General features: G+C 50.1%; 7 protein-coding genes across 7 annotated transcripts; 3 read left to right on the top strand and 4 right to left on the bottom strand.

Annotated features, from left to right (window-relative positions):
- Positions 1-3,047: 3,047 nt before the first annotated feature.
- Positions 3,048-4,494, bottom strand: AUEXF2481DRAFT_43965 (uncharacterized protein). Its single transcript, XM_013484603.1, has one exon. The coding sequence runs from the start codon at positions 4,436-4,438 to the stop codon at positions 3,356-3,358; it is 1,083 nt and encodes a 360-aa protein (XP_013340057.1). The 5' UTR covers positions 4,439-4,494; the 3' UTR covers positions 3,048-3,355.
- A 280-nt stretch (positions 4,495-4,774) lies between these two features.
- On the bottom strand, positions 4,775-6,994 carry AUEXF2481DRAFT_43966 (uncharacterized protein). Its single transcript, XM_013484604.1, has one exon. The coding sequence runs from the start codon at positions 6,873-6,875 to the stop codon at positions 5,004-5,006; it is 1,872 nt and encodes a 623-aa protein (XP_013340058.1). The 5' UTR covers positions 6,876-6,994; the 3' UTR covers positions 4,775-5,003.
- A 526-nt stretch (positions 6,995-7,520) lies between these two features.
- On the top strand, positions 7,521-8,336 carry AUEXF2481DRAFT_462486 (uncharacterized protein). The gene has a single exon (XM_013484644.1). It carries the CDS (start codon positions 7,681-7,683, stop codon positions 8,230-8,232), a length of 552 nt encoding a protein of 183 aa, XP_013340098.1. The 5' UTR covers positions 7,521-7,680; the 3' UTR covers positions 8,233-8,336.
- AUEXF2481DRAFT_462546 (uncharacterized protein) lies at positions 8,315-9,432 on the top strand. The gene has a single exon (XM_013484645.1). The coding sequence runs from the start codon at positions 8,442-8,444 to the stop codon at positions 9,162-9,164; it is 723 nt and encodes a 240-aa protein (XP_013340099.1). The 5' UTR covers positions 8,315-8,441; the 3' UTR covers positions 9,165-9,432.
- On the top strand, positions 9,433-10,255 carry AUEXF2481DRAFT_462547 (uncharacterized protein). The gene has a single exon (XM_013484646.1). It carries the CDS (start codon positions 9,701-9,703, stop codon positions 10,055-10,057), a length of 357 nt encoding a protein of 118 aa, XP_013340100.1. The 5' UTR covers positions 9,433-9,700; the 3' UTR covers positions 10,058-10,255.
- A 455-nt stretch (positions 10,256-10,710) lies between these two features.
- Positions 10,711-11,791, bottom strand: AUEXF2481DRAFT_462482 (uncharacterized protein). The gene has a single exon (XM_013484647.1). It carries the CDS (start codon positions 11,677-11,679, stop codon positions 10,873-10,875), a length of 807 nt encoding a protein of 268 aa, XP_013340101.1. The 5' UTR covers positions 11,680-11,791; the 3' UTR covers positions 10,711-10,872.
- Positions 11,792-11,838: 47 nt separating this feature from the next.
- On the bottom strand, positions 11,839-12,412 carry AUEXF2481DRAFT_43968 (uncharacterized protein; the record flags this gene model as incomplete). Its single annotated transcript, XM_013484605.1, has 1 exon — positions 11,839-12,412. A coding segment is annotated over exon 1 (506 nt), but the record flags the coding sequence as incomplete, so codon positions are not given.
- Between the last annotated feature and the right edge of the window lie 2,388 nt (positions 12,413-14,800).

Here is a 14,800-nt window from a genome sequence, read left to right on the forward strand (position 1 = left end):
ACCAACTACACCACAGAACCAACTTGATGGGATCTATTCCGTCCAAATCATCGATATGGATTTCACGCTTTGAAGGCCAACCAGATCGCTAAAGTTTGACGGCGGAAATGACTTCGGTCTTGCACTGCTTCTTACACTTGATCTCCAGGACATCATGGCACCGGCTGTAGTTTCCTCTAGACATTCTTCCAGGATTTTGTCTACGGCTTTTCGGGTGTGATCTCGGCTTCGTTCATGCCGACTTGTTTGGGACGTCCAAAAGGGCATTGGTGGTCACTTCTGGCGAGTCTCGAACAGAACATACCATTTTGCATCAGAAAAAAATCGAAAGTTCGATGCAACAAAGGCACGTTCAATATGATTCCATCTATTACTGAGTCGTGTTTTTAGACCGTCGAAGGTAAGCAGATCGAATATTGTGAATTGTGTGGCTGGCTCCCACCTTCCAACGACGACCTCATCTGGCACGTCAACGAGATTCATTCTGCCAAGGCCAGAGATCTGAGGATCAGCTTCGCCAACAGACTCCATCAGCAAAGCAGGGAGGTCCATCACTGCAATGAGTGTGGTGAGAGGTTCTGGAGAACAAAGGATCTGATTCCACAGTGGAGACTTGTGCACCCGGGGAATGCTCAGGGATACGAATACGATCTTGCTCGTGAACTGTTTGACAATCCTAATGTGCAACCAAACTTGCTACAGCTTTAACCAAAGGCTTCTCCGCCTTTCGTGCATGTCACTGATCCTGAGGATCTGGCGTTAACCCGAATTTCAAGACTAACTTCTTAGGCATGCAACTGGTTACGCCTCAACGTAACAGACCACCAGTGACTGGGCTCATCAATTTCTATCAACAACCAATCGTCCAACGACAGAACCAGGAGCCCTCGTCTTCGAGATGTGTTGTAAACGCTTCCAGATCACCTGTCGTCGTTGCTCCGACAGCTGGGACAACACGCATAAACACGCACATCCAGTAGAATTCGCCCCGTTAGACAAAAACCGTATACACCAAGCCAGGTTGCTCGTAGACGTCAAACGACCACTCGCCAGATCCTCTATCTCCGCGGACCTCCACCTACACATCTCTCTACCCTTGAGATTCTGACACTCCATCAAGACAGTTTACACTACAACAATTTTTCCTGAAAGTCGCTTTGACTTACAGTAACAAGGAGATCAGCGATGCAACAGATGGTTCATGTAGCCAATATACAATCAGTGGTCGTATAGCATCAGCCACTAGATGGATTGAAGATGAGTTTTGCATGGATCAGAACGCCTTCCATCAGGCATACTATCTCGAACGTAAGGGTAATGGTATTCGAACCTTCTTTGCGGAATCACTCGATCAGACTTCTTTTCATCACAAACGCAATGAAAATTGGAGAGGTTATGGCTAGGGTCAAGAGAGGTGATCCTCGTTTTGTCGGTGCTGGGGTTATGAGAGTTTGTTCACCTGCCCTTACAAATGACTCGCTTCCGTTCTTCGAACGTGAGTCCGCCCCGATTCCAGAATCTCCTGTCTTTCTCACTTTTTCCTCAATCGAGACAACTTTTGAGACGACGGCATCGACCCTTTCTCTCGCCCATCTCGTGCTCTGGATAAGTATATTTGGTTTTTATTAGTCACGTTAGTGAACCCAGACACCCATTGTAGAAAGTTACGTGTTAACACCCGAAGCTCTGTGATTCATACTCCCGTCATCTCATCCTACCGTGATATTCCACTCCTTGGTTCCCGGTTTCTTGATATCAAAGTAGTGGTGATCGATGCATCATCACACTACTTGCCTTCTTGTTCCCACACCATCTCTTTTTCTAAACGCGAGTAGCCCATTTGTTCTCTCAGAAACTCTTCAAGCTTTTGTACTGCTTTCGCTGACTTTCAAATCATACAAAGAGTGCACATGACAGTAAAAAGCTCTCTGGTCCATCCACAGACAACTTCTTTCGGTTCGCTGTTTTTCCCAAAATCCGTAAGCCACACAGCTTTTCCTGCTTTGCGATGTTTCACTCCTTGCACCACGACTCGTGTTCTCTTGAGACGACTTGACCTAGCTCATGATGATCGAGTTAATTGATCGTGTATGGAAACGTATTATGGGGAGACTAGACGCCATGTCGAAGACCGAAAAACAGGGCGTGCGGTAAGTCGAACGTAAGCAAGAGTATCAGAGCAGGTATGTAAGATTGGAATCTAAATAAAAGAGAGAGAAAGAGGACAGTATATCGGAGAGGCGAGAGTCAAACGATTGCTCGAGAAGCGACTTATAGCTCGAGAAGTGACTCGGAGTTGCTGCTTCTAGTCCGGCTGCCAAGGTGTCGTTGAGATGGCCACCGTCTTTGCTTATCCTGCTGGGAATTGGCGGCTGTGGGTTCGATTATCGTTGATAGTTTCGTGTTTATATCACTATTCGTTAGGGCTAATCTGCTGACAGACATGATGACGAAGATATCTTTATGATGATAGGTAATGATGCTTCTGTTGATGCTTAAATAGACAGAGTCCTTGCTTATCCTATACGATGGCTGATACTGCTAGTTCAGGCAGAGGAACGGCGCGCACTCTTTTTCCAAGTCAATAGCTTCTAGTAAAGCCTCGGTAGTCGTATGGACAGTTTTAGGTATGGATGCGTACAGAACCCAAAGACCAACGCTTTCCAATCTGAACGACGTCCTAGTTGAACATGCTATGATTCTTGTTTTGACAAGCTATGGCATTAAATATCAAAGCTTTTGTCGTCTTTCTGATGTTCTTCAATGAGGAATTGGATTGATAGGGTTGTGTGATGCTAGTAATGAGTCGGGGGGGGGGGGGGGGGCACATTCTCACCTGTGCATTATTCTGGGAGCAGGACACCAGTAGTACATGGGGCATGGCGACTGGGAAGAGCGAGTCCCAGGTTTCCAGGCTGTGGTTGAATGTTGGGTCATGGTCTGCACAGAATGATGGATCTGTACGTTAATATGGTGTTTTGTCAAGGAGGGTTTTAATCTTACAAGCAGAGACGATTGCGATGTTCTGAAGATAGTCTTTACAAACAGGACGAGGTAGTTCTCCAAGCTTTTTGTACAAAGTCGAAGTTGAATGATCAGCGAGGAGACATGACGTACTAATGGCATTGCCGTGGAGTTGGGAAAGAGAAGCCGTGTGTATGTAGCTACGTACCAACCACCGCCTGAGCAAGAGAGGCGGAGAAAGTAGAAGCAAAAAAGCAAGGGTATCGATACGCAGTGCTGACAAGGAAAAGAAACACGTGGAGACATGCATAGCCATCCATGCACCAGTAAATACATAAACTCATGCGAAACAGGGAGAAGAAGAGAAGAGTAAGGCGAGGGATAGTTGCCTTTACCAGTAACCAGGGACTCCAGAAACTCCAGATGAGTACATGTGTTGATGCTGTTGGAGTTGCTGATGTGATGGTCCTGATTGTTGAAGGTGTTGATGTTGCTGCGGCTGTTGGAGTTGCTGCGTCAGGTGATACGCCTGGCCTGTCTGAGTCTGAAGTTGGACATGCAAGTTCCTCTCAGCCTCACCCTCTTCCTCGTCGTCCTCCTCGAGATCCTCCAATTCCTCTTCATCGTCATCTGCATGTGCGTTCTGATCCTGCTGCACCTGTTCCTGCAGCTGCACCTGCTCTTGCTCTCCAGCACTCCTCTGCTGCTGCTGCTTAGCCAACATCTTATACTTCTGCAACTCATTAGCCATATCCTTCTCACTAAACAATCCTCCCGGGAACAAATCCCTCAGTTCCCTCAATCCCTCCTTCCTCCCCACCCCACTCGCCGCAATCCTCTCAATAGCTTCCTTGACACCATCCTGCTCCCTAGCTCTGCGACGATGATTCGGCAACGTCTTGACATCAACAGGTGGATGATTGTGAAGCGCCGGATCAGTATCTCCCCATCTAATCTCCCACTCTCCATCTGGATTATCACGGTCTACAGCCCATGCCCACACACGAGAGGGACAGCCCACTTTCAAACTCCCTTTATCACGTCGTCGTTGCTCCTGCGTGAGATGGCGTGTATTCTTCGGCTTTCCCCCGAGAACACAGGTGATGTGCCATTTGTAGTAGCTTGCACCGCTGACAATGCTCTTTCTGCCATTCTTCGTCGTTGTGGGTTTTACGCCTGCTTTTTTGACTATGTCGAAGCCGTTGTGGAGGGTGTGGTTGTGGCAGGCTGACATGAGGGCGGCGAGGTTGTGGCCGCGGAGACCAGAGGGAATGGGTTTGATGTAGTAGCTTTCATTGTCTTTTGCCGTGTGTGAGGGGCGTGGGTAGGAGGGCAGCGTCGAAGGGTCGGGTGTGCTTGTTGTGGGGGTTGCTGTTGTTGGGTCGGTGGAAGGTGGTGGTGGTGGTGGTGTGAGTGTGGGTATGTGCCTTCCGGGCGCGTTGAGCTTCTCGATGAGTTGGTCGTCAAAGTCCATGCTTGCTCCTTCCTAGTCTGTTGGTCAGAAGTGTGTGGAAATCATGGCGGGTGGACAAAGAGGAAGTCGCGATGCGCCGTTAGTCCAGCAGCTGCGACAATGTGGGGATTGCTGCAATAAACCAAGACTTGTGTCACTCGGGAAACATCTTTTGGCCGCTTCTGCCTCGACTCGCTCTCTCCCATATCAACCACCTGCCGCATTCACTACACCCATGCTGTCAGATGCTAGCTGCTGCACCAAAGGGGGTACCCGCTCTTAGCAGGTCATCTAGTACTATAATCAACACATGCACAGGACTAAAGTAATCGAAAACTTTATTCAGCAATATCATACAAGACACTACTCGGATACTGTTGGCCAAAAGAACAATGAGAAAACTTGAATGATGGATAGATGTGCAATGCTCGAGAAAATGATGAGAAAGACATCCCAATTCGCCATAAACGCCCTTGCTGAAAACACCTTGCCCATGCTGCCAAGAGAAGCACAACATAAGCCATAAACTCCCATTGTCAGCTAATCCGACTCCTCATATATCGCCTGCTCAAACAAATCAAGCGTCTCAAGCAGCCTTGGCTTTCCCTTTTCCTTTGCTGCCTCGTTTCGTCTTCTTGGTCTGCTCGTCTGCCTGGAAGATTGTCTCTGTAGTGTTCATCAAATCTGTAAGCCAATCTGTCGCCACCTCGTCCTCTTGCACAGGAGGCGGTACATGTGGTGTCGATCGTTGGACAGGCTCGACCTCCTTCTCGGCCTCGGTCTTCTGCTCCGGCCGTGGCATTACCGCTGGTTGCATCGGCTCCGGGGCCACACGTTGCACAGATGTTGCTTCTGCAGCTACCACTGACCCTGCACCTGCCTCGACTTCGGCCTTCTTCTTCGCCTTGAGCGCTGCCAATTCCTGGGCTCGCTTCTTTGCTTTTGGTATATACGGTTGACCTTTCGGCTTTGGGTTGAATCTCTGCTTCTTCTTCTTGATCAAGGGTTTGATCGGTGCTTGTTCAGGACTTGACTGAGTGGCTTCTTGTTGAGGTGCCATGACATCCCATGTAGCTATCGTGTCCAGTTCGCCACTGATTCGCTTCTGGCGGTCTTGGCTTGTTTCTTGACTGCGATCAGGCTTGACAAGATGCGTGGCGTCTTCTTCTGTTAGGATCTTCGAAGTGTCCTCGTCGCCAGTAATATGAGCAACGTAACCGAGCCATTTTGTGAGCCACTTGTCATTGACCTCCCCGGATGCGAGCAACTTTGGATCAGTTCCAGCGGGAAAGACGGGCGGATTTGGTTCTGGTGGAGTAGCGAGTGCTTCTGCAATGGTGGGTATCTCCTTGGCTGGCACTTCTTCTTTAGCTCTTGCCGGAGTCGACGACAATGGATCAGCAATACCAGAGGCGGGAAGACTCATGCGTTGACGTTTGGCAGACCTGGCGTCTTCGTCGTCGTCGATGCGAGCGGGTGGAAGAGTCGTCTGCCTTCTTGAGCGTTTGTCGATCAGGGCAGGTTTTGCGTCGATCTGCAGCTTCTTCAACTCGCGCTCCCTCTTGAGCGCCTTCTTCTCGTCTTCCTCTCGTTTCGCCAGGTCCTCCTTGTTGCTGTGGCCTTCTTCTGCCGTGTGGTATTGCTGTTCGTGCTCTCGATCCGTGTCCTGAGGCTTGTCTGGCTCCTTCTCTTCCGGCCGTGTTTGCACTGCTTTCACCACGCTCTCTAGTACCACTTGGTCGACAGGGGTTTGACTTGTTGTTTCCAACTCTTTTGTCTCTTCCGACTTCAGCTCGGGCGCGCTGGCAGCAGTGGACAGTGTGGTTGGTGGAGCAAGAGATGACTCTGGCACACTCGTCGTCTTGTGTAGCGACGGCGGGCCATTGATCTTGCGGCGTTTGTTGGCCTTGTCTTGGGCGGATACGGCGGTGAAGTATTGCGTAATCTTGCGCTTGCCAGCAGCTCGGGTCGCGAGGGCAGGTGACTGATCAGAGGGCGAAGCAGGCTGCAAACTGCTGCTCTGAGCGATCGGTTGCGAGTCCTTGACGGCAAGCGGAGTGATTTGTCGTTCGAGGCAAGGCTGAGAGGGAGCGGCGTCGTTTGTCGATGGGACATGCGGCGAGTCGGGCGAGTCCGACGGCGAAGGTGTCAACAGGACCCCTCCATCGGGGAGTAGCTGGCTTGGCGCTTGGTCTTGCGAGCCATCGGCCTGTGCTTGTCGCTCTGTTTGGTCGTGGACGACTTCCTGTCGCACTCCGCTGCGCCGCCTCTTCCTCTTTGCCGGCGACGTCGTAGCGACTCCGCCGAGACTCGGATTTGCATCGATCGTCAAGCGACGCAACTCCTTGCTCATCTTCTTGCCACTCCCCGGCGCAGACTGAGGTGCTTCGACATGCCGGGCTGCTGACGGTGTAGTCGGTGGTGTTGCGCTGCTTTGCGCTCGTCGAGTGGACACCATCGTTTGTTGCTGCCAAGTTCGATGAATTCGCTCCGGAGATCCAGTTTGACAAGAAGGAGCCTGATGTGCTTATACTGTCCGCAATTGCTTGGGTCGCACCTTCCCTTGTTGTTGTGTGTCTTGTCTTTCTGGCTCCAAGGAAGCTGCAACTGCCACAATCAAAGCCAATTGTCTATGCACGGGCCTTCCTTGACGTAGCCATTACTCCCATCACTCCGCCCTGCAGCTGCCCAATCAGCCTTACCCGCCATGCACCTCCTCTCTCAACACTCGCCGTCTCTTCCTCTGCTTTGCTTATCATCTCGCGTCTCTGTAATCAACTCGCTGGGATCAACAACCTTTCCCAGTCTCCAAGCTGAGCTTCATCCTCGATTCCTGCAACAACATCTCATCTTGACCCTGCACACCAGAGTCTCACTGGTCTCACGTGTGACCAAGACGTGTGCCGAGAGCTTCGATCCTCGATCATCCACGCCTTCTTGCTGAGACGTCTCCAAAGCTTCGTCGAACTTGTCTCGGCACCTCCGTCTCAGACACCGTTCCACAGAGTCAGACTTCAGCCGCTCTATTCTCTGTTCCGTTCGATCAACCTCTGATCATTCCATCTGTGGTCACCATAGCCACGGTCTACTCCGACTTCACAAGTCACTCTATGCGTCCTTGTGGTGTTGAGAGCAAACGAGGCCTAACAATTTGCCAATTCAAAAAACGTCTGAGCAGCGTCTGCTATTGGGTTTTGTGACGTTCACCTTTGCCTCATCACCTTTCGAGATCTGCTAGTCCGTCGAGAAGAATCATCACAACCATGTCTTCTCGATCACTGACTTTCCTCGACCTGCCGACTGAGCTTCGAGTATTGGTGTACGAGCGACTCTTTGACGACAAGAATCAACTACAAGTCTGTCATCCACTTCGCTGTGCTTCGCGCAAAGTCCACGATGAAGTTACCCCTCTGATGTTGCATAGACTGCGTCTCACAGTCAAACAAGCGGGGCGGCGTCATAAGACCATCTATTCTGTCGGCGTGCCATCATGGACATGTCAGATTGACCATTCGCGTCAACGATTCTGCACAAACCGTCTGGCCTCATGGGTCGAACATTTTGGCGAGATCAACCTTTTGCGCAGCAATTGCACCAAGCTCTGTTTCACGCTCCGTAAGAGACCGGGAGACCCAGCAGACGTATATTTTCTGCGAAACGGACGTGAGCTGCCGTGGGAAGTCTTGAATGAAGCAAAAATCCTCTTCGAGGCCGGATACGATCCTCGAGTACTCAAAATTCGTTCTCTGTCTGATATTGACAATATCATGGCACATGCAGAGACTTGTGGTAAAGAAGCAATGCATGCTGCCTAGCCTACTTGAACTGTGGTATGCTTCGTCACCTCACTCCTGACCCCCGACCTCGTGGCCAAAGCGTCCACCTATCCTGGGAATATGCATATGCACTCCATCACGTGAACGAGCGCTGTAATTTGCGCGGCGTAACTACTGACAGAAGTCCAAGCCCGGGGCAAGACGCGTCTAGCATGAGACATTAGCGTGTGCAGACTTGCCTTCACTCGATGACCTTTTTCTTCGGTTTCATCTCCATATTCTCCGTGCAGCATTTTGAAATCATCCTATCGAACATGAAGCTGTCTGAGCCTTTTCTCCTCCAGCTATCGCCAGAGCTTCGCGTCTTAGTTCTTGGATATCTTTTTGACGATCCAAGTCATTGTTCCTTCGAACATCCTATCAGAAAAGTTTGCAAGTCTCTACACGATGAAGCTACATTGGAGCTCTTTGGTAGGAAGCATGTCAATTTATGGCTCTCTCGAGATGTGGCATCACACATCAGTATATGGCCGCCGTCGCCTGGGTCGTCGTCTTTCGCGTTCATTCTACTCCTTTCTCTTTGGCACCCTCATGAAATTCTAGAATCATCTTGGGCGTCATTTTGCACTTCTCACCTTGCACCGTTTCTAAGCCACGCCGAAGAGACGACAGTCGTCTACTGGAAGGAGCACAGCTTTGACGTCCGCATGGAGCAGCGTCGGAACAAAAGGCCACGACTGCTGAGTAGCAAGATGTTGGGGGTGACCTGGAAAGACGAGCAGACCTTGAGGAGCAAAGAGTCGTTTCAACACGATCTCACAGCTCTTGCGCATGCTCCAGACCTCGTCTGCACTGCAGGGCTCGGAAAAGGCTTGCCTATTTTTCCAACTCGTGGGCTTGCGCTTGAGAATTGGATTACGAGGATCGAGAGTACTAGGAGGTTAATTATGGACGGTCGGATCACCTCGTAATCAACGATCTCTTGACTGATCAAGTCACCTAGCGGATGAGTACGTTCCAATTAGTTCCCATCGCTGATTAAGAAGCACCGAGACTGAGGTCCCGCCTTCTGATTGTGATGGAGTCAAAGGCCCTTATTCTGGCATATCAATCTTAGGGCCGATCGCTACTTCTTCGCGGTCGATTAAGCCTGTCAGACCCCCTCTGTATGCTCTTACACCATCTCTAGAGTCTAGCCTACAGCTTCTCGCTATCTCAAATCGGATGACGACGATACCTTGTTCCGGTCTTGAAGATCTAGCAATCAGTGTCCGACGTTCACGGGGCAGCAAGACTGGAATTGATGCATATCGACTATTGGGATCATTGTCGAACTTGCGCTTCCTATCTCTCAATCTGGATGCATCTGACATGTCCATTATATCGGTGTGTGAAACTGCGGGGATGAATACGCGAGATTGTTCATCAATCACAGTCCCGGTGGCATGTGCGCGACGCTTTAATCAATTCGGCGCTTGATGAGCCTCTTGCTCGTACAATCTTCAACATGATCTCGTCCACACCATCTCTTTCAAGATCCAAACTCGAGCGAATGAACGTTCACACCTCAGGCGGTGGCGTTTTTACTACACAGACCTCACTTCATGGATTCACAGCCGTGGTTGTGAAAGAGCTAAGCCGTTCTTGGGTCCTAGAGCGATTAAAAAGAGACGATCATAGAGATGGAATAATCGCCCACGAAGCAAGTCAAATTCAAGCAGGAACTTCGACTTCGGACACAAATCCTTTCCGGTCTAGAGTCCCGCAGAATCCAGAGAAAGAAGTTTTCCCACGCATTTGGCCCTATGAAGAAGAGACTGAGTGGCGTGAGGGTTGGTACAGCTTTCCCCTAATGTCTGACTAGAATGTGCATAGAGCAATCTGAACATACGGATATCAGTGTGGCTCGTGACAGCTTCGAAAGGCGTCGCCATACACTCTCAATAGATCGGGTAGAGTGTATGATCACTAAAAGCACACTCTCACGCTGTCAGTGAGATATCGAATCAGACTCCGAATGCTATGTCATGCCTGCGTCTATGGCTTAGGCATAGGGACTCGGAATGGAAGCCTTCGCAGCCGTCACACAGGTTTGACATCGGTTTCTCATGAAATGTCTCGTATCACGTGTCTGTGATTCACGAGTTCTTTCTCCGTCTTATCAAGTAAGCAAGTCGAAATTCCTGCAGAATCAAGATGGTGGATTGCGAGAGCTCAGGTGAGGAAGTGACTCGGCATGGAAATTACATCTTGATGGGGTCATCTCTGTGCGTTGACCGAGAAGATTTGGAGGGAAGTGCATGGCGTAGTCCTAGCAAGGAAGTCACTTCTTGTAGAAATGTCCTTGTTCTCTAACAGGTCTGCTTGGTGGGGCCATCGATAGCTGGAGTCGATCTTGTCAAAGTAGGCTGAGGTATAGGAAAATGTTCTTGCATTCGGATGCATCCGTTTGATCTCATCACGCCAACTGAGAGCACATCTTCAGCAAAACGTCTGTGGGTGGTTTTCGGAGTTTCAGGTTCGAGGTGAGTTCATGTGACAATCATTCTGCATTTCGATGCGCTTGTCTTTATCCAATCATCGATCACGAGAGCCTCTTTACTAGAGTCTTGGGATGCTGGGGTTTTAGATCGCTCTGCTTTGAACTCTATCTTTCTTTTTGTCTCATTTCTATCTCTTTTAGCGCTTGAGATCAGCCATAGCCTGCTTGACCAAAGTAACATCGTACTCTCCCTCCCCTTCCTCATCATCTTCAGAGCTGGAGTCGGAGTCAGAATCAGAGTCACTGTCGCCTTCTCCCTCCTCGCCATAGCCATACTCGTCGACCTTCTTGTCCTGTTCGACCTGGGTAGCCTCCTTACCCTCACCTCCGTTCAGCTCAACATCGCCATTTTCGCCGAGATCGTCGTGAGGGCCGTGAGCATCGATGCGATGACGCACAGTGCCAGTAACAGCGTGAAAGGTGTGGGCGGGAGGCGTGATGGGATCATTGCGAGTAGAGCCAGCGAGTCCACCGATCTGACGACCAGCAGCCTCGTCGCGGGCGGGAGGGTCGAAGACACGATGAACCCATTGAGGAGTGGCGCCAGGAGGCGAAACTTCGGGAGCAGCTTCGTCGGATTCGGTACGCTGTTCGTACTTCTTGGGCTCAGGGGTGGCGTCCTCGACGACGATCAAGGGGATGTCGACAGGTCCAGAGTCGTTTCCGCGAGGAAGAGGCGCAGGAGTGACTTCGCTGGCACGCTCGACGGTAAGAAGAGCAGGGCCCCAAACAGTGTCATTGTCAGCGCCAGCTTTAGCGGCGGACTCAGGGTCAGACTGGGGGGCTGGTGCAGAAACATCGTCGCTGTCACCGCCGGGAGCTGACGATCTAGCCATCCACTTATCGACCTTCTCAGGACGGCCTGGAGAGTACTCACGCTCACGAGTCTCGGGGCCACGCTCCAGGGCTCTGGTTCTCATGTACTGGAGTGATGTCAGAAACATCTTTGCAAGGAAGAGATTGAAGGATGAAAGATGGGCAGGGGAGGACGTGATGTAAAGGGTAAAGAGAAAAGGTAACTTACGCGCTCAGCCACTTTCTCCATATCCACGAACTCTTCGTCAACATCCTCGACATCACCATCGTACTCATCATCATCTTTGTCAGGCATGGGAGACTCAACGATCTGACGATCGTTGGCGGCAGAAATGGCGGCCTCCTCTTCGACATGTGCCTCCTGCCCGCTATCGACCCGGGCTGCGACCGGAGGGCCGTCTCTGAAAGCGTTCCCGAGGACACTGGTAGACATCTGGGCTCTAACCATATTGACATTGAAGCCATGGCGACGATGAGCTGGGGCCAGAGGAGTGTCAGGGTCTACGTGGCCATGATCGAACAGGGCAGTGGGGGAGAAAGGCGAGTCCAGAGAGGGTCTCTCGCCGGAGTTGCGGGAAGTTGTTGTAGTAGCCACACCGTTTTGAGTCAGCGCGGCGGCGAGAGGGCTTTCACGAAGACGCAGATCGTCAATGCGTCTGGGGGTCTTGGGGGTGGTGGGAGCCATTTCCGGCGAGCTCTTGGGCTCAGGATTCTTGTTTGGGTCCGCCATAATGAGATACGCAGGGTTTTCGCGCGCGTGAGATGGTGGTTGATGGCGCAGAATTCTTGTCATGTTGTTGTAGGGTAAACGATATTCACAAAGCATTTCACGTGTGTTGGCTACGGGATTTTGAGCACCACGAAAACGCGCTACCAGGTCGATGGACAGATTGGGCTAGTGCTCGAAGAAGGTACCTGATTCTCTCATTCTGTCCGCATCAAAAGTCACATCCAAGGAATACGAGAAAAGATGAATTGATCGTATCAAGAAAACAGAGATTAAGAAGAAAGTGCAAAAAGTAAAAGATAAGACTTGGATTCAAACCAAGAACCTTTGATCAGGGACCCACATGATTTGAAAGGTCTGACCGGTGTGTCACCACTTTACTCCCACCTATTGGGCCATTTCAACGAGAAAGAGGTCTGATCCGGCTGTATTTGAAGGTAGAGCGGATGGGCATTGACATATGCTGGACTACGGATATTGGCTTGTTTGTTTACTCTATGCATTCTCGCCATTCTCATCTTACTATGAGATGACTCTCGATCCAAGTACCGATCATCTGTAGTGGTCTCTGCAGCATCATCTTCCCTCTGCGATGATCTCGCTACCCGTCGTTCCGCGAATGCTCAAGATATCGCTTTCCATAGCACCATCTTCTCTCCTACTTTCTCCCTTCTGACCTGCCTAATCGACATGTCGTATGTAATTTAGCTACGCCTCGGACGCGGCGATGGCAATTGACATGTGCTTGCACTTTTGTGCAATCAACATGATGGAAGAATTCCCAACTTTGAATTCCCTACATCTGCACTGAGCTAGACAGACCTTGGATATGACCTTCCTGGACGCCTCCGAGCTGGCAATTGCCGACTTCCTCGTGAAAACCTCTGGCTCATAACCGTGAGATCCAAGCATCAAGCTTTGGACGATGGTCCCCTCTCCAGATGTGTCTCGGGCCATGAAGTTGTGTCTTTGTCCTAATCACAGCTTCTGGTGCCCTCAGATGTATAGGTAACGCGAATCATGCCCAGTTCTTGCCCACCACGATGAGCTGGATCTGTCAGCACTCGCTCGAATGCTGACGGTATCGAATATGAATTCGTCGGAAACACAAGCTAGTCTATGTTCCGAACGGGATTGCTTGCTCTCTCCAAATAATGATCACTGATCTTAGCCATCTTAAGACGTCTTTCCCGTCATGGCATCATCCTTAAACTTGACACGAAGTACGTTCGCATCTCTGCCGATGCTGATCAGGTCGTTAGCTTGATTCATAGACCAACGTCTTTTACGACATGGTCGCGTTACAAAGATTCTCCTGGGTGCTTTCATCATCCTATTACGATTTGGCAAACGACATAAGTTGGATCACATCATTGGTGAAAATTCTATACATATTGTTTTTTTCGACATCCATTTCTACGAATCGATGAAATGTCTTCCCCTCAGCTCCTCGACCTGTACGTTATCGGCCGCTGCTCGTGTCCAAAGGCACATCCCGTTGACCTTATTCCATCTGTGGATAATATGTTGGAAGTAGTCAACCGCCGCGATGAAGCAACGTCGTTGTCTTTGCGACGATTAGATCATCGAGCCGAGCATGCACGCTGAATATGCTCTATACAAGTTCCAACCGTCTTACATGACATTACAGGGGCCGAGTACATCAGTGATGTAGCCCGAGGATGGCTCTAATAGATTGTTACAACAGAATATCGAGAAAGCTCTGGACAGACGCTCTGCGAAGTCCTCAGAGGCAGCATTACTGCCGTGGCGGCGCGAACTCTTGGTCAATGGCACGCTTTGCATTTTTACATCATCACTATTTGACCATGGATATCATACCTGTGTCTTCCAAATGCCCGACGTAATTCTCGAATATCTACATCGAGACGGCTGTCGAAAATAATGTTGAGAAAGATCAGCTGGAGAGGTCGACCGCTCCAGCATGTTTTCTTACAATCTTTGCTCATCCGCCCAATGTTGACCAAACATGTCATAAACAAAGCTGATACTTACCTGCTCTTTGCAACTTTTCGATCATAACTGCCTTTTCTACTACACTCTGTCTACATCAATGGTATTTGCCGCCACTGGTCGACATGTGCAGGAATTTTGTGCTGCCTCCCCAGTGCACCAATCTCCATCGTCAGCAACATTTCGCCCATATCAGAAACGCTGAAGAAGGTGGTGGGAAGCGTCTCTATGGATGTCGAGATCGCTCTTTGCCACTCTGAAGTCAGTGATGAAGTTCTCGATTCAATCTGACGTTTTCGTGTCCTTCTTTACTCATGAAAACGGGTCCTTTGGAACGAATTTCTCAGGAGCCATCAAGATTTGTGATCACACATCCGCCATTTTCGGCTTGACAAGGTAATAACAGTAAGCAACTCCCATCACGCCTAACGGATTGCCGATTATGATATATATCAAAAACACCCCGACTACTCGATATTCGGACGCTCTTGGAGGCTCTCCCGCTGACATGAGCCCAAGCCTTCCATGACTGTTTGATGTTGTTGCCT

Source organism: Aureobasidium subglaciale (genome assembly GCF_000721755.1).
Source record: "Aureobasidium subglaciale EXF-2481 unplaced genomic scaffold scaffold_28, whole genome shotgun sequence".
Classification (NCBI taxonomy): domain Eukaryota; kingdom Fungi; phylum Ascomycota; class Dothideomycetes; order Dothideales; family Saccotheciaceae; genus Aureobasidium; species Aureobasidium subglaciale.

Coding starts and splice junctions, on each gene's coding strand:
- AUEXF2481DRAFT_43965 (XM_013484603.1), bottom strand. CDS start 4,438: ATGGACTTTGACGACCAACTCATCGAGAAGCTCAACGCGCCCGGAAGG.
- AUEXF2481DRAFT_43966 (XM_013484604.1), bottom strand. CDS start 6,875: ATGGTGTCCACTCGACGAGCGCAAAGCAGCGCAACACCACCGACTACA.
- AUEXF2481DRAFT_462486 (XM_013484644.1), top strand. CDS start 7,681: ATGTCTTCTCGATCACTGACTTTCCTCGACCTGCCGACTGAGCTTCGA.
- AUEXF2481DRAFT_462546 (XM_013484645.1), top strand. CDS start 8,442: ATGACCTTTTTCTTCGGTTTCATCTCCATATTCTCCGTGCAGCATTTT.
- AUEXF2481DRAFT_462547 (XM_013484646.1), top strand. CDS start 9,701: ATGATCTCGTCCACACCATCTCTTTCAAGATCCAAACTCGAGCGAATG.
- AUEXF2481DRAFT_462482 (XM_013484647.1), bottom strand. CDS start 11,679: ATGTTTCTGACATCACTCCAGTACATGAGAACCAGAGCCCTGGAGCGT.